Genomic DNA, 19,639 nt, shown 5'->3' with positions numbered 1-19,639 from the left:
CTTAGGGGCACAAAGAGGATCCTGGGCAATAAGGCCAGGGTCAGGGTTTCTACAAACTACCTAAGAAAAATACATACAGTACATCAACATCAGTGCTGTGTTGGAATATAAATATATATATATATATATATATATATATATATATATATATATATATATATATATATATATATATATATATATATATATATATATATATATATATACATACATTCATACACACAATGAAAATATTGGTGTTATTTTATATGAAATTCTATCTGTTCTTATGCATTATATACTTACACAAGGCAAAGGGGTTAACTACAATTCAAGTACCTGTTTTTTCTTCAGCAGAACATTTCTCAGTGTGCTTCTATCACCGCCTAGTGGCAAGGCTGATGATCTGTAGTTGACTGTAGTAAAGAGAGCTCCATTTGAGAAGTGAGTTTGAACATCCAAAACCAAAAAAACCTCAAAATTAGCCTAAGGTTTGGCACATTGTTTAAATAAGAGAACTGCACATCTTGAAATTCCACCTCATAAAAAAATACACAGTCATTATAATTTACTGTCAGTTAAAAATAAACATTACATACGAAAACACACTTTTCAAACACATTTTGAAACACATTAAAAGAGAAGAATTCTGTTACACGGAAAAGGTTGCACCCACTAATTATAGTGCTACTTATTCTGGGTTAGTCTTGGATGAAATCCCACAAAAGAATGTATAAAAAAAGGCAACTATTATGGTTTCTAGCATAAGATCTGGTTGCCTCAATTCCAAAGAAACATCTTCCCAATTGGGATCATTAATCTGTGCCATTTACACTGTAATGTCCAGTACTGTGTGGCCCCTGGTGGTATTAAAGTGCAACTATAGCAAAAATTTAATAGAAGCTTTGTCATACTGAAATAAGAAACTAAATTCAATCACTTAAATATTCTGAATCTTTTCTGAAATAATCAAGTTCATCTTCACTACCCCTCTCTCAGCATCTGTTTCTCTTTATTCTGTCTTCATGCAGCAGTTGGGTGTCAGATAATCATTGACAGTTAGATCCAATATAACTTAAAGGGGGCTCCTTTCCTAACAGATGTATTAGAGCTCATTTAAATACCTGATTTCAGTACAAACCAAAATCTAACAAAATAATTGCTTTTTGCACAAATCCTGCATGTAGAGAGACATGATGTGGTTTTAATAGAGTGAGCTCTAATACATCTTCTAGGCAAAAGGAGCCCCCCCTATAAGATATATTGGATCTAACTGTCAATGAATATCTGACACCCAACTGCTGCATGAAGAGAGAATGAAGAGAAACAGATGCTGAGGGAGGAATAGTGAAGCTAAACTTGATTATTTCAGAAACGGTACTGAAATTTTGATTGTACAGGTATAGGATCCCTTAACCGGAAACCCGATATCCAGAAAGCTCTGAATTACGGAATGGCTGTCTCCCATAGACTTCATTTTATCAAAATAATCCAAATTTTTAAAAATGATTTCCTTTTTTCTTTGTAATAATAAAACAGTACCTTGTACTCGATCCCAACTAAGATATAATTAATCCTTATTGGAAGCAAAACCAGCCTATTGGGTTTATTTAATGTTTAAATGAATTTCTAGTAGACTTAAGGCATGAAGACCCAAATTACACAAAGATCCGTTATCCGGAAAACCCCAGGTCCCGAGCATTCTGGATAACAGGTCCCATACCTGTATTTAGAACGTTTCTTATTTCAGTATGCTGAAGCTTATATTACATTTTCATTTTTGCGATAGTTCCCTGTTAAGGATGCACATTACACTCAAGTAAATGAATTAGTTGACAGTATATTAATTATATGGAAACTGTGTCATTATTTAGAAGCCTGAATATGGAAAATATACATAATAAACAACATAACAGAAAAGCTTATGGAAGAATCATTAAAAATGGCTTTGTCAGTTTTATGGTGCAGGGCTGGTGCAGTGTTAAAGGGTTGAACCTACACATAACACTTCTCCCAGGACTCAATTGTGAAGTGTTCACTGGCCCAGGGGCCAATCAGAGCAGTCTCACCATATGTGAACAGTAGAGTAGAAATAAAAAAGTAGAATCATTAACATTTATGTAGAATCAAAAAAATCTAGGGATTCAGTCATTGACTTAAATTATTGGGTGGCCAAAATATAAGAAAGAAATGAATAGGTTTGTGAATTTGCTAAATACTATCATTTTGCCTCCTCTACTTCAGGAATCAACTTTTAATGATGCTCCTTTTGGATCATGTAGTCAGCAACAATGGCAAGTTTATATCTGTCACGAGTTGTGGAGCATCTGGGGAACAGTCATTGTGGCCACCAATAAGATTATGTTGCAGTCATAATCAGGGCCGCCACCAGAAATCGCAGGGCCCCATACGAAAAAATTTCCTGGGCCCCTGGGCTGCGCCCACTACAAGCCCCACTCCCCACCACACACTAAACAAAAAAAAAACATTGGTGGCCCCCCCATTGAAAAAAACATTTGTGGTCAGGGCCCCTCCCATAAAAAAAACATTTGTGGTCAGGGTCCCCCATTAAAAAATATTAGTGTGGCCCACCTGCTGTCAGTGAGCTGCCAACTACAGAAGGGAGGAGGGGACCACAGGTGGCTGCATCTTCTTCCAATGACAGCATTTGCTTCCCTTCTTGCCCAGCTAATCAAGAAAGTGCGGCGTGGCCGGGCCCCCTACAACTCTCCCCCCTGATGGCTGCCCTGGTCATAATTGAACAAAGTAATGACAATAGGAGCCTTATACAAATGCAAGTGCAGTGTTATAACTATGAGTTCAAATGCTTAGGACCAATTTACTCTAGTAACTGGCTAATGGTTTTAATGAGACTGGAAAGTAAATAAGAGAAGGGCTGAATAAACAGTGAATTAACAATAACAACGGTATTGCAAACTCACAGAACAATCGTTTTAAAGCTGGAAAGATGCATAAGAAAAAAGCAAAAATATAAAATGAAGACCAATTGAAATGTTCCCAAGAATAGGAGATTCTATTATTTACTTAATATTGACTGAAAAGTCAACTACACCTTTAATGTGAATAAAGTACTCCCTTTTACCCCTAAAATTGGATGATCAATGGATGATCAATGATCTTTATAGATCCCAGGTAAGACAGCTTAAAGTAAATAGATAGGCTGTGCAGAATAAAAAAAATTCTAATACAGCTAGTTAGCCAAAAATACTTCCTGCTTTTGAGCTCTCTAACTCTTAGTCAGCGACTTTAAAGGGCATGTAAAGGCAAAAAAATAAATTCCCATTTTTACTTTTTTTAATTAAAAAGAAACCTATCTCCAATATCCAAAATGTGTACCGTTTTTTTACAAGAAACGTGACTGTATGCAGTGAAATTCTCCCTTCATTTACTGCTGTGGATAGGAATTGTCAGATGGTCCCTAACGGCTGAGCAGGGAAACAATCATACTTATGAACTGCAGGGGGAGCCCCCGCCTTACTTCCCAGCCATGCAGAACTCGAGCAGCTTTGTTTATGACAATCCCTAAGCAGCCCAGACCACACTGAGCATGAGCACAGTCTTAGTCTTGCAAAGATGTTTAACAAAGTTACAAGATGGTGACCCCCTGTAGCCAATTTTGAAAGCATAAATTATTTGTTTGATTAGGCTTGTGGTGCAGTAAGTTCATGTTTATATTTAGTATACAAAATACAGCATTTCTAGCATTATTCTATTTTAGACTTTACATGCCCTTTAAGGGGGGCCACATGGGACACAACTGTTCAGTGAGTTTGAAATTGACCCTTAGCATGCAGCTCAGATTCAAAATCAAACAGTTATGGCACATGTGCCCCCCTCGAGTCACTGATTGGTTACTGCCTGGTAACCAATCAGTGGAAACCAAGAGAGCTGCAAAGCAGGAAGTAGTGTCCTGGCTATTATGTTAGACATCCATTATAGATTACATTTTGGGCTAACTAACTATATTAGAAAAAAATTTTTTATCTTGCACAGCCTATCTTTTTACCCAGTTTTTACTTTTACACTGAATAATTCCTTTAAGCGTGCAGTACAGGTAGTGGTGGTATACTGTATAAGCAAAGGGATTTTTTCTCCCACTGGATTGTGCACCAAGCATGTAAAATACAAATGACATCCAAAACAAGATCAATGTGATTAATGCAAATAAAGTACTGCCTTCTAATTTTTGTACCCCTAAAATTGCATGGTTTAAAGAAAAACTATACCCCAAAAATGAATACTTGAGCAACAGATATTTTATATCAAATTAAGTGGCATATTAAAGGAAAACTTTACCCCCAAAATGAATATTTAAGCAACAGATAATTTATATCAAATTAAGTGTCATATTAAAGAATCTTATCAAAGTAGATTATATATTTAAGTAAATATTGCCCTTTTACATCTCTTGCCTTGAACCACCATTTTGTGATGTCTGTGTGCTGCCTCAAAGATGACCTGACCAGAATTACTGCATCTCTGACTGTAACATTAAGTAGTGTGGAAGCAAAATACAGAGTTCTGTCTGTTAATTGGCTCATGTGACCTAACAAGTATAGTTTGTTTAATATGTTTTTGTGCACTGTGAATCCAACGATCTCAGGGGGCAGCCCTTATTTGTTAAAATGGCAATTTTCTATTTAGAATTACCCAATGGCACATACTACTAAAAAAGTACATTATTATGAAAATGGTTTATTTAAATAGGCAGGGTTTTAAAATGAGCTGTTTTATGCAATATCTTTTTATATAGACCTACATTGTTGGGGGGGGGGGGTATAGTTTTGCTTTAAAGTCTTATCAAACTGGAATATATATTTAAGTAAATATTGCCCTTTTATATCTCTTGCCTTGAACCACCATTTTGTGATGTCTGTGTGCTGCCTCAGAGATCACCTGACCAGAAATACTTCAACTCTAACTGTAACAGGAAGAAGTGTGGAAGCAAAGGACAGAACTCTGTCTGTTAATTGGCTCATGTGACCTAACATGTATAGTTTTTCTGGTATGTTTGTGTGCACCATGAATCATACTTACACTTATTTTTTTAAAATGACAGTTTTCTATTTATGATTACCCAATGGCACATACTACTAATATATATCTTGAATATGTGGTTAGCAAATCTCCCAGTAGAAGTGCATTTCTAAATCAGCTGATGATCCTATTAAGAACTCAAATGAGGTCAGTTGCCCTGGGCACTTACTAAATTAATAAATAGTATAACTCCACTAGTGTCCATTCAAGGGAAAATGGGGGTAAGGCCTATGCTGCCCAGCATTTAGTTCCATCAGAGATTAACCAGACTGTAGAGAGTATACCAATGTGCTCCAACCAACTCTGCTGTGAAGTGATGATGATTCTGTACATGTGAAAATATGTTCAAAATTACAGTATATTTAGCTCAACCTTACTACAACAAAAAAGCTAAATTAGAAATTTAAATGGTAGAAAAGTTCCACCTGATGGATCAGCAGAAGTGTTTCTGCTACATGAAGAGATAGGATTGGCCATTCAGACATGGATAGCACCTAGAATGTTTCAACATATGTTCTGTGCAATAACACTTGGGGGCAGATTTACTAAGCTCGAGTGAATAATTCGAATGAAAAAATATTCGAATTTCGAAGTAATTTTTTGGGTACTTCGACCATCGAATTGGTCGAAATCTTTGAAGTAACAATCGTTCGACCATTCGATAATCGAAGTACTCTCTCTTCGACTTCATGCTTCGCCACTTTAAACCTACCAAAGTCCAATGTTAGCTTATGGGGACCTTCCCCAGCACTTTTCTAAGCTTATTTTGATCGAATAAAAATCCTTAGATCGATCACTTAAAATCGTTCGATTCGAACGATTTTTTCGTTTGATCAAATGATTTTTATTCGATCGAACGTTTCAATATTCGAATACTTCGAGGGTCGAATTTGAGGGTTTTTTAACCCTCGAAATCCGACCCTTGATAAATCTGCCCCATCGTGTGTCGCAATTGAGTCAGTGTGATTTGAAATTACAATTTATGAGCACCCATTTAGGGATTTACCATTAAATGCACCATCATGAGACAAGATTTTATTTCAGAATTCAAGAGATATACAGTATTTGCAGTTTAAAGCTTCCTATTATTTGAAAAGATCCTGCCCTTTCCTCGGTCCCAACAGAATAACTTTGTGCCACAGTTACATCACCTTTCCCCTGAAAATTGGCTAAAACTGAAATGTGTGCATATTGTTTTTGTATTTGACGAGCTCTACAGGTGGATTTTAGTCACCAATTGTTAAAAAAAAACCTATGGCAACTGTTATCAGATTTCTGGCATTGTGAAGGAATCTACCTCTTTCTGTCTCCCATAGAATTCAGGTGCCTGAAATGCCCAGTGCTACTTCTACATGAAAATGCTTTAGTGTACTTTTCAGGCCACAATCATCTGCCATTACTGGTACTTTCAAGCGAATGCCATTAAAGTCTATGAGAAGCAGTAAAACACAAGATATCCCCAAAATGTTTTTTCTATGCATCCTGGACTAGGAATCCCCAATCATAAGCAAACCATTTGTATTTTTGGAGTGATTTTTTTTTGCATCTCTCTAAATGTAATTTAAAATGATTTTAAAGACTCCGTAATTAATACCGGTATATTTCATTAAATAAACCAATCAATATGAACAATTTTAAATGTTTACCATGCAACAGAGGTAGATTTTTTACAATGCTAGCTAATGGCAACAGACTTATGTAGAAGCACTGAAGACTGAAGGGTTTCTCTGTCTGTTATTTATGTATTCATTTGCTGCAGAGGAACCATACATGTCCAAACTTTCTGCACTTAGAGTTAAGGACAAATGAAATAATGCAGGTTATTCCTTATGTGCCAAGGAAGCAAGCACCGCTGGGATACCTTCTCTAATGTGTAGCACAATCTGTCTCTGTGATGGTTTAAGGAAAGCAAAGTAGAGAATATAAATCCGTACCCATTACAACTGGAACATATAGAACTATAACATAATAGATATAAAGTTGACTTAAAAAAATGGAAGGAAAAAAAAATAGAAATGCAACAAATAAACATGGACAATAAAAGTGAATCCAAGGACGCTGTGGAAGATGGCCCAAAAAACGATTATTATCCTTCTCAGTATTATCCTTCTCAGTCGAAAATATTTTGCACTTTGGTAAAAACCTGAAAAATGGAGAAACAACAGGTTAAATCCTTTTAAAATATTTTTCTTGCTACAAACGTGATATATGATATTCTTGTTCTACACATTGTTATTGTCATACAGCAACAGCTTGTGCCTGAACTGTTGTGGTCTTTAAGTCACTTTGAAGTTGCATTATGAAAGCCAAGCTATAGCAGCAGACAGGGATCGCCAAGTGAACAAAAGGCTTGGTATGCAACATGGAACCACCAACTAGAACCCTGCGATGAGGCTTACTGCAAAAGTGGGGGAGTATTGTTCGAATGTAAGGCAATTAAAGGTGTCCCGGCTTTAAGTTAAAGGTCTATTTGCACACATGGCATCTAAGCACATTTGAGAAAAATGTTGCACTAGACTGATTCCTATTCTACCAAATAGACGACTGCTAAATGCGCCTGAAAATATTATTGTAACTGTTCTGGGACCACCATCCATGCTTTCTATTCAACTGAATTGAAAGTGATCTTATATACGCGGAGAACACCACAAGTCCTACTAATAAAGGAATGTACTGGTATGGGATCTGTTATCCATAAACCCCTTAATACAGAAAGCTCTGAAATTACAGAAAGGCTTCCATTCCATATTATCCAAATAATTAAAATGTTTAAAAATGACTTCCTTTTTCTCTGTAATAATAAAACAGTACATTGTACTCGATCCAAAGTAAGATATAATTAATCCTTTTTGGAAGCAAAACCAGCCTGTTTGGTTTATTTAATGTTTACATGATTTTCTTGTAGACTTAAGGCATGAAGATCCAAATAATGGAAAGATCCGTTATCCAGAATACCCCAGGTCCTGAGCATTCTGGATAACAGGCCCAATACCTGTATACCCATTATAAAGCAACTCAGAACTTAAATAGGAGAGAACAGAAAAAAACTATTATGTCAGCTATTAAAGCTGAAACACTATTCCTAAAATAGAAATACTGTGGCATGAAAATGTGGGGCAGTTTATAATTTGTCAGTAACCTGTACCAATGGGTAGTTAACATTTTATATTCCACCCATTGATGTCTGTGCAGAAATTGTACCAATTATTTCCATGACTGGATCCACTTTGTATCAGTTGGCAAGGATTTGGACAGCACACAGACCACAATGCTATTTAACTATTCAAACATATTCTAACAGTGTTACACAGGTATCTGCTTTGAGAAATGTGTCAATCCATTAAAAACTTTTATGTACATTTTGATATATTGTAAAATAAAAAAAATGTTAAGAGTCTTTTCCTTCTGTGGTCCTGCTATTAGGCCTGCTCAAGTATTCTGTAATGAGCCTAAAACTATAATAACAGCTGTGAAAGATTCATACAATCATTCCTATGCTATGCAATAAAGATGCTTTGTTAAGTTTTCATGACAATAAGGTGTGTAAAAAAATGTGCATGTACTTGTTACTGTTTGCCATTATTATCTATAAAAATATAGATGAAGTTATAGCATATTATATCAGTTTACCTCATCTACAGATTTGGAGGCATCCACTTTCCTGACCTTCCCTCTCTTTTCATAAAGGTCGATGATAGGTCTTGTTGACTGCAGGTATGTTTGTATTCTAAGAAAAGAAACATAAATAAATACAAATAAATGCAATGTACTTGGGAGTTTGTGCCATTAGAATCTAGAATATGATAAAGCGTTGCTCTCCAAAAATGTAATGTGATGAAATAATAAATATTAATAACTTGGTTCTATAGTAACATTGTGGAAGGTTCTTTAAAGTAAGAAGAAAAAAAAAAATAACAGGCTGACCACAGCACACACTGAAACCACTAAAGAGCCCTTGGCATTATTGTACACTAGAAGGAGCATATTCAGTCAAATACAATTAAATAAAATCAACCACTTGGTAAAGTATATTGACAATCTTCAAAAATTGTTTGTCATACTCAGGATGAGATTTTCTGATGGCACTTCTTTTTTTCATAGTTTGGCAGTAAAGCAGACCAAAATTCTTGCATTATTTCATTTGCCCTTAACTCTAAGTGCTTCAGTCTTCAGTGCTTCTACATTGGTTTGTTGCCCTTAGCTAGCATTGTAAAAATCTACCTCTGTTTCATGGACTGAAAGAGTGCAAATAGGCACTTGCTTTACACTTCCAGTAAAAGTAATTTTAGATCATGGAAACATACTAAGAATGAGGACTAGTTTATGGCCCATTTTACTGTTAAAATCTTGATTATAATATAGGGTGAAAAAAACAGATGTAGAGAATAACATGGGAACTCAAGTTTTACATGAAAAGGAGAAGGAAAGCTACTGAGGCAGTTTATTGCAAATAGATTATCCACAATATTGCAAGCTAGAACACTATATTTATTCTGTAGAATGCTTTACCATAACGGAGTAAACAGCTCTAGAATATCTCTGCTTGTTAGGATAGTAGCTGCCATATTAGCTTGGTGTGACATCACTTCCTGCCTGAGTCTCTCTCTGCTCACTCATAGCTGTGGGCTCAGATTACAGCAGGTAGGGGAAGAGGAGCAAACTGAGCATGCTCAAGCCCCTAGCCCTGGAGGTATAACCAGTAAGGAAGCTCGATACAAAAACCCATGTGTACACAACAGAAGGAAAGAATTGTGGTGAACAGTAGTGAGGAACGCCGTTACAGGGGGGTAGATGTAGCTTCCGGTCGCCGAAACTAAGTGCCGGTCTGGTGCGGCATTAAGCACATATCTCATGAGATACAAGCGAAGGGGAGGCGACCAGGAAAAAAATCTTCCAGAGTGGAACCAAATGTAAAGTAAAAGTTTGTCTTTATTAATCCATGTTAAAACAATTTATACAAACGGGCAGGGAGAGTAGCTTGACGCATTTTGTGACCAATATGTCACTTCATCAGAACCTTTCTTTCTCTTTTAAGGCGACAATGGACCACAGAGATAACCCAATTTTTTTTTTAGACTTGTGCCAACCATCATCACGAAGCAATGTATATAACAAAACAATCAGTAACATCATACTTTAGGTTCCATGAAAACATAGTAAGTTACCTCTTTTCTAAACTCTCCCTGTTATCATCACTCCGACCGCTGCTCTTCCCTCGCTCCAAGCATCGTTCAATACAGGTCTATTAATAATAAAAAATATAATTATCCTGCAGATATCCATAACTGTAATGAGTTTGTTATTCACATGCATACAAGTACAGTTCCTTTGAAAACATTCATACCTGCACAGAATGAGTCATACTCGGGACATAATCAAATATTAATAACATATACCAATACCATGACTAATTAATTTAGCCAGGGGCATGTTGATTTTGGAAGAATAAAATATTCTAAAAAGAGCGCACTGTATCGGGTGTGGTACCCATGTAATCTGATCATGGTGCCAGGGACCAAATGACTTGTACCATTAGTCGAGTGCCCAAATAAAGTAAATATTCCCTATTATGCTAAGCTCTGCAGTGCATTTCGTAGGAAGGGGCAATGCCAGCCTAAAACAAATAAAATGAGGAAAGAGAGTGACTGGATTATGCCACAGGCTGTGAAAAACTAACCAGCCCTGGTAGTTTTCAGCAGGGCAGGCTGCCATCTTCCCTTACCTACCCCAGCATTGCCTACTCCAAAACCAGACTTTGAGACTTGGCGCATGCACAGCACAACAAAACATTTCAAATTACACTATTTAACAAAAGTTGTTTTTTTATCTGTTCAACTTAAAGCGATAATGAAAATTTAATATAAGCTTCATCATACTGAAATAAAAAAAACCTTGTAAATACAATCAATTAAATATTCTGCATTGTTTCTGAAATAATAGTTTATCATTACTGTCCCTCTCCCAGCCTCTGTTTCTCCTCTTTTTGTCTTCATGCACCAGTTGGGTGTCAGAGAGTCAGACAGTTAGATCCAATATATCTTATAGGGGGCTCCCTTTCCTAGCAGATGTATTATTGCTCACTCAAATAACTGATTCCAGTACAAACAAAATCTAACAAAATAACTGCCTTTTGCACAAATTCTGCATGTAGAGAGACAGGATTTCTGGTGATTTTAATAAGAGTGCTCTCTAAAACATCTTCTAGGCAAAGGATCCCCCCTATGAGATATATTGGATCTAACTGTCAATGACTATCTGACACCCAACTGCTGCATGAAGACAGAATGAAGAGAAACAGATGCTGAGAGTGAAATTGTGAAGATAGTCTTCTCTTAGTAAAGTATATGGCAAAGCCAACACCGGTATAACACTGACATTACCTCATTATCACAATCAAAAAATAGCACAAAAGACACATCTGCTTTTCCATTCATTGTTCTTTCCCAGCCTTGCAAGTTGTCTTCATTTCTAGGGAATCCATCAATTAGGAATTTATGCTTGTTGGCATCAATGGCCATGGTCCGCTCCATTGCCTATAGAGTACATTAAAAAAAAAAAAAAGCAAAGATAGACATGAGACATGATAGTTTTGGTATACAAGCCACATTGGACACTTGTTATAATATTAAATTATTAAGATATGTGGAACAGTGACTTTTGGTCTTAGAATTAGATAAACCATGTTGGAGCAAATGGGCTGCAAAAGTAAGAGAAGTATACAAGTCTTGAGCATGCTGAGAACCAAGAAAAATACAAGTCTTGGACCTGATCAGTGCATATCCCTACAACATCTATAAAACCAGTTGGCGAGCATTTTAAACTAATTGTTCCATATAAAAATAGAAACTTGGTAGAATGCTAGGCTGTGCAAAATATAAAATGTTTCTAATATAGTTAGCCAAAGATTACTAACTATATCAGAAACATTTTTTATATTGCACAACCTATCTATTTACCCAGTTTTTATTTTTACATTGAACTGTTCCTTTAAACAAGAGAACTGCAGTGCCCTAAGGGGTAGCATCTAAGTACTAAAGATTACTGTGGAAGTTCCTTTATAAACTTAGACCTGGATTTATTCCAAATGCAATATTATGAAACAGTAGCACAAATAAAAACAGCAGCAAAATGTGTGGAGGATAATTATATGAAATGCAGAACTGCTATAAAAGGTAGAATAGTTTATGTAATGAGGCATTACTCTGGCAATACATGGGCTGATTTAAAAATAAAATTAGCTTATTTCCAACCAATATTTGCAGATAGTGAACCTAGAAATAAGGCCTCTGACAGATCACGCTTCAGTGCAGCCCATTTGAATAGTGGCATCCATCAGCACATGCATGGGATCATTAAAGAATCTAAACAATATCAGACAAGCGTGTCAAACTGGAATGACACAGATGGATGAAATAAGAAGGTAAATGGCATAACCTATACTCAGGGTAATGTACAGATTAACTAAATTTTAGTGCTTTACTACCAAATTTAAAGGAGAATATGGCTAGAAATAACATTTTTTATGCTGAACTTATTAAACCAAACTAAAGGTCCAGTATCTCCATAGTAATACTGATGCCACCTTCAAAGTTGTCACTGGAATTTCCCATATTGTGTTAGGAGTGTCTGTGACACACACATGCTCAGTAACAAGCTAAGCTTAGGGGTCAACGCAAATTATCAGGAAGAAAATGAGGTTGGCCTGTCATATAAAATGATGTTACAGGGCAGATTATTAAATTCTCATGCCAATTGTGCTGGTTTTTGAACGAACATGTACCAATAATCTTAAATATTTAGTAATCAGGCTTATATTGTGACATTTATATTATGTTTATATTCAGTAGCTTGTGCGTCAGTCCCTAAACTCAGTAAGTGAGGGCCACACAGAACAGAGAATGGGCAGAAAAGAAGATGGGGAGCTAGTGGGGGTGTATTTGGAGACACAGATCTTCGTCGCTAAAGGGCTGCGTATGCTTTGGGCTGGTACAGAAGCCCAAAACATAATGTACAACAGTTCTGCCCTACTGGTTCATTTAAGCTTTAGTTCTCTTTTAAGAGGTTACCAAAAATTATGCTAGTAATAGAATATGCAGTTATTTTGTCATTTTAATTAAAAAAGTCAGATAAGGGCAGAGGAACACACTTCTACATTGTGGTTCAACCAATCAGTTCCCCAGATAATCAGTCATATTGTATTTTTCTGTATTTTTTGTTGCAGTGTGATTGGTAGTCCATTCCATCGTGTCTCAGTAAACAGAGGGAGAAGCAATTCACACAAGAAATTACATAATGCCTTCTCAACTCACTGGAAAAAACATTACTTTGAGCATTGTAGTCTGTCTAGTTGCAGATAAACTTCATATGTGAAGGTAACACTAAGCCATCTTGTATAAAATAACGGCTAACTATGCTGCAATAAAACGCAAAAATGCACTTTGTACCCACTATTTAATTGCTACAATATATCTTACTGGCCGGTATACTAGAGAATGAATTCATTATATAGCAGTGGCTAGACACAAAAAACATATGAAATTGAATCTCTTACATGGCTGCACACTAGAAGATGGAAACAGGATGCAAGTGTGCTTGAAGCATTGTGCAATTAGCTGGTTGTATCTACACCTGTCAATTATATGCCACTATAAGCGTTATAAATGCTGATTAGCAACAGCTTTGCAGATTATTCATTTATACATGGTTCGAGGCATGGAAAAAGTGACTCACAATAAAAAACAGTGTAATTCCCATATTGGAACAAGCTTCATAGTGGCAGGAACTAATTCAGATCAGCTGTTATTATAGCAAACAGTACCTGACCACATTTATATAAAACAAGTTTGTTTTTGCTGAAGTCAATGCAAACACTCAGCTTGTTAAAATGATTTCTATTATAAGGCAGTGCAATTTAGACTGATTAAGCATATTTTTAGAAGTTAGATTCCTATATGACTGTTCACACATGGCTATCAGCCCAATGTTCTGAAATATAAACACCCTGCCTCTACCTAATACACAGACCCAAAATGCATCATCCTGTAAAGGAAACAAATCTAACTGAGAAACTAGTTTAAACATATAAAACGTTACCTTGACCTAGACTAGTCATACTTTTAGGGGCAGATTCACTAAGGGTCGAATTTCGAAGTAAAAAATACTTCGAAATTCGACCCTCGAATTGAAATCCTTCGACTTCGAATATCGAAGTCGAAGGATTTAGCGCTAAACGTTCGTTCGATCGATCGAAGGATTTTTCGTTCGATCGAACGATTAAATCCTTCGAATCGAACGATTCGAAGGATTTTAATCCAACGATCGAAGGAAAATCCTTCGATCAAAAAAAGTTTAGCAAGCCTATGGGGACCTTCCCCATAGGCTAACATTGACTTCGGTAGGTTTTATCTGCCGAAGTAGGGGGTCGAAGTTTTTTTTAAAGGGAAAGTACTTCGACTATCGAATGGTCGAATAGTCGAACGATTTTTACTTCGATTCGTTCGATTTCGTTCGAATTCGAACGAATTTAACCAATTCGATGGTCGAAGTACCCAAAAAATACTTCGAAATTCGAAGTATTTTTCATTCGAATCCTTCACTCGAGTTTAGTGAATCGGCCCCTTAATCTATAGCAAATGGGCAGCGTTGGACAGGGGTACTTGGTGCCCTAGTATAACACTGTCTACCCTTATCATATTTTATGTACTCAAGCAGGCAGTTTTGTGGGATGGGCTTGGACTTGCATGAGCTCGGACTCGGAGTCCTGTTTTCATTTGTAATTAGCCTATCGAGGGATTGTGCTGCACTCAGCCCAGCATGACAAACAACTCAGCAAGATGATTTAATGGTGTTGGAGGGTCGCCGTTTCTAAGGTTCGCTGGGCTTGGGGCATCTTTGGGGGCTTTTACCTGATTATATTTCATGTGCAGCTTCTATTTGTGGATACAAACACGTTCCAATTTTTAGAGGAACGTGTCAGTATCACTTTAAGCTTTCTGAAGAGTAAACATAATTTCAAGCAACTTTGCCATATACATACAATTAAAATGTGTGCAGACGTTTTATGATTTTTAATGGTCTGGAACAGTTCCCTAAGCCTAGCCCCCTGCTCTCCTGCTGATCTGTCTAACTACTTTGCTGAGCTGGCTGACTACTGTTTTATCAACAGCCATCTCTCCTTAGCCTGCATCCTTCAAACCCCACAATTCCCTGCACGTCAGGCGACTAAATCTCCCCGAAACGCTCAGTGTGACCTTACCCTAATATGTTATGCCACATGAAACTCTATCTTATCTCTGTAGAAAATAGCAGCAAATGAATTTCCACATACCCTTTGTAGCAGGCTGATTGTGATCTCCACAGGCACAATCTTCCCATCTCTTATGTAAGATTCAATAAGCTCACCATACTGGGAGTCTGGTTTCTTCCTCTCGTCCCGTAGAAGGTCTCCAGCTGAGAGGTGGGTGTACCCATACTTCTATTAAAGTAAATAGATAATTGTAAAAAACCTGTAAAGCAAAACATAAATACTATCCATTTCTAAACATACTGAGTATAATTCTTAACGGACCCATGACTACAAAAATGGATGGTAACTGTTCTTCAGCAGGCATTAATTTGAAAGAAATGTGTTCAAGGTGTATTTGGATACACATGATAAACATGTTAATACTTTTATAATACACAAAAGCCACATATATCCTGTAAATTATATCCTTATAAATGGTGACTAGTGATGTCATCAGGTGAGTAGTGATAGTCATTTTTGTCATGACAAAAGCACTCTTCCTTTGGCATCATACTTTTATATGGTACTTTATTCACTATATAAGTATGCATTAAAATGTATCCATGGAGCATGATTTTGCCCCATATTTTTGTTTGTGAGGGGGTGGGGCTTCAAAGATCCCCATAGATATTACACATTTCGGAAAATTAGTAGCTGGTAATGGGACCTCCTGATCTAGATTGATATTCTTTGTAATCTACAGTGGCAAACCAGGCACTTTTGGTACAGTATGAGCATATTACCATGTCTGTTATTACTCAGGCACTATCTTTACATCGGTTTTCCAAACCCTGAAGTAAAGAAGAGCGATAGTGCCTAAAGTAAATGAAAACACCATATAGAGGGGGTGGGGGTGGAATAAAATAAAAATGTTGCCTTATGTTAGAAAAACAGTCTGAGCAAGTTTTCAATACACACTCATTGCAGTTTTTCAGTGTTTTTTAATTTATTTGTAAATAAAATTGAAACTGAGAGTAGCATTTGTTCTGTCTGCATGGTCCCTTGTGACCTGACTGGTGATTTTTGCACAAATTATTTCAACATTAGCATCTAGAGAAATTGACGTGTGGGCCCATCAGTCCAGAGCATAGGTCAGAAATGTGTAACTGCCTTTAACCTGGTAGTACAGGTATGGGATAGTCTGGAATGCTTGAGACCAGATGGGCTGGACAAGGGGGATTTCCATAATTCGGATTACTATTTTTTAAAGGATGCTCAAAACATTTTAACATTACAAAACACCAAGCACCACGAACCAGGCACAGACTGAAAATAGGCCCTGGCATTTCAGGTACACAGAAACCCAAACAGACCCCCACAACATAGATGCATGTAGCTTATTTAACATCAATTACAAGGTGCGGTTGGATTTTTACAGAGAAAAAGAAAATTATTTAAATCATAAAAAATTGCTTGTTTAAATAGGACTCTATGATAAACAACATTACTATATTGTAGAGCTTAATAGATAATATGCTTTAGATAATACATTCCAATACCTGTGTAGCTGAAAATTCCTACCATAAATCAATGTGAGCTTGTTTGCTAGAAAGTAAAAAGTCAGGTGAGTAACAAAAAATATCTATAGTAAATGAACATCTTTGTTTCTAAAATGACACTTCTTTACACAATGTCACATTATCTTCAGTGTAAAGTAAATACTTTGTTTTCTGATGACAGTATCCAGGAGTGTAATTATAGAGGAAGCAGACCCTGCTAGCGGGCTGAGGTATCCAAAACAATCCTGTGACGTTTACCTGCTGCTACATGTACCAAAATATGTGAATGCATAAAGCCCAGAGGGCTACGGACTGAAGGCACTTTTTAAAAAAAATCATGTTAAACCTAGTATTTCATGCACCATGGAAGACCAATATAAGAAGCAAGAAACTACTTCTTTGAATGTGGAAAAGAATCAAAATTGGTCCTAAATCCTTACTAACTCTTAATTTACCCTTCCATGCAGATTCCTTCCAGCGGCATTCACGGTAGCCTTCTTCATGTCTTCGGTAATCATCGGAATGAGGCCGGCGAAGCTGCGCATGTGCAGTTGGGAGAAATTCTGTGTCACGACAACTGCGCATGTGCCGAAACTCACGAAAATTGCCAAAGCGCCGGACTCATTCCAAACATTACTGAAGCGGCTGAAGATGGCTGCCGTGAACTCCGCTGAACAGAATCTGCACGGAGGGGTAAGTAAAAAGTTAGGGGCATTTGCCCAGGGGGGGTGGGGGGCAGCTAGGCTGGGGGGGGGGAGGAGGGAGGGGAGTATATGTAGGTTTTTTTTTTTTATTAAGGGTTTGTTTAACCTTTACGTCTACTATAAAATCATGTAAACATTAAATAAACCCAATATGCTGGTCTTAGTTTGGATCAAGTACAAGGTAGTGTTTTATTATAACAGAGAAAAAGGGAATCATTTTTTAAAATTTGGATTATTTTGATAAAATGGGGATACTGCCATTCTTTAATTCATTGCTTTCTGGATAATAGGTTTCTGGATAATGGATCCTATACCTGTATAAAGTAGGACATTTTCTAAAGGAAATACAATATGTTCATATCCTGGAAACCATAATGTGTTGAATGCAAGAGTGTCCATTGAACAACACAAACATGTAGGCAGTGAATCACAGTTGGATCATGATAATCTTCAGTAGTTAATGGGCAAAGCCACTGCTCCTGAGGACAGGCTAGCATTAGAAATCTAAATCTATAGACATTTTCATTCATCTGCCACACCCAGTGAAACATGGAGTTTTAATCTACTTTCCTCCGAAGGCAAATATGTCCTAACGTCCCGCTATGGATAGATTCAAGTGTTAATTATGAATTCGTAGACCAGGTGGCCATACCATACCTCCCAACATTTTGGAAGTAAAAAGAGGGACAAAAATTTTTTTTCCGCATTTAGCACAGCAATATTTGACCACACCCCTTTCTGTGGCCACACCCCCTAATTACCATATTTGTTTTACAAAATTTGGCAGGTTATGAAAGTTTGAAAATATTTCTCCTTATCTAAACTGTGTTTTTGTGTCTCTAAATTGTTACAAAGTATCTTATTTGCACCTGTTAGTTGTTCTGGGCTCTCTGCTAAAAGCCAATTAAGTGACAAACATTTTTTTCTTTTTCTGGCTGTTCAGTGCAGAGAAAATAGGGACTTTCCAGTACAAATGAGGGACTGCGGGTTGAGCAGTCAAAAGAAGGACCGTCCCTCCGAAAAAGGGACAGTTGGGAGGTATGCCCATACACAGGCCGATAAAAGCTTCCGACAGACCAAGTTGTCAGCTTATTGGCCCATGTATGGGGCCCTCCGACGGGCTTCCCCGATCGATATCTGGCCGAAAGTCGTCCAGTATCGGACGTGACTAAAAATCCAGTCAGATCGCGGCCGCATCTGTCCGTTGATGCGGTCCGGCGATCCGACCGCCCGTTACCCATTGTTAGGATCCGATCAGCCAGATATTGGCCACCTCAAGTGAGAGATCCGCTCGTTTGGCGACATGGCCACCTAAATTGCAGACTTCATGGTACGGGCCTTGAATGACATACAGCAGTTCACTCAGCCATATACAAAACGAACACCTCCCATTGATTAAATAAAGAATTATTTGCATGTCCATCCTCAGCCCCAAATGACACGTCACTGGAGGCGCTTCTTTGTGCCCTATCAGGAAATACAATGGCTAAGCAAAGGTTACCTGCACGATCCTTTCACACTGGGTTCCTTTTCCTGCGCCTGGTCCTCCGAGAACAAACACTACCAAGGGCTTCATAATGTGTCGCACACAGTGAAAAGACGCTGCAGAAACTCGGGGCAAAGTTTTAAGCAGGCGATAAAGCATACAGAGGCGGAGGGAGCAAAAAGCCGGCAGTCCGCTGAGGTGTCACATACAGGAAGTGCCATGTAGTTTCCGGAACTCTGCTACACCCATTCCACCTCACTAGCGGATTTGCATTGAATGGGTTGCTTGATGGCACGCCAGCCATCTTTAATGTGGGCATCGAGTATTCCAAATGAGGCTATTTCCACAGCTGGAAAGCGCAATACAGTGTATTGCTGTTGGTTAAATTAGACCTGGTAGTACTGTTTCTCAAATATGTTTTAATAAGTATCCGTATTTTTCGTGTTTTCATTATAAAACAAAACTTACACCGCTCTGTACCACAGCTCTCATTGTGCTGTCTTGCCACGGTGTCCTCAGTATGACACAAAAGTAAAGAACAATAAGGAAGAAGCTCTAGCTTTATTGTGTCTATTTTCTGCAGCTTCTGTAATTGAATTGCATACTAAACACACTGTAAAACAACACA

The 19,639-nt window shown here is 37.4% G+C and overlaps 1 protein-coding gene across 1 annotated transcript; it reads right to left on the bottom strand.

Annotated features, from left to right (window-relative positions):
• Positions 1-6,057: 6,057 nt before the first annotated feature.
• Positions 6,058-19,252, bottom strand: cmpk1.S (cytidine monophosphate (UMP-CMP) kinase 1, cytosolic S homeolog). The gene is given in 6 exon segments (NM_001089240.2): positions 6,058-7,180; positions 8,668-8,764; positions 10,203-10,279; positions 11,418-11,570; positions 15,365-15,511; positions 19,027-19,252. Coding segments are annotated over 6 exon segments (651 nt in total). The 5' UTR covers positions 19,171-19,252; the 3' UTR covers positions 6,058-7,147.
• Positions 19,253-19,639: the final 387 nt, after the last annotated feature.

Source organism: Xenopus laevis, chromosome 4S, assembly GCF_017654675.1.
Source record: "Xenopus laevis strain J_2021 chromosome 4S, Xenopus_laevis_v10.1, whole genome shotgun sequence".
NCBI lineage: Eukaryota > Metazoa > Chordata > Amphibia > Anura > Pipidae > Xenopus > Xenopus laevis.
Note: the sequence above shows the minus strand (reverse complement) of the source record. Positions and strands in the feature narration are given on the sequence as shown.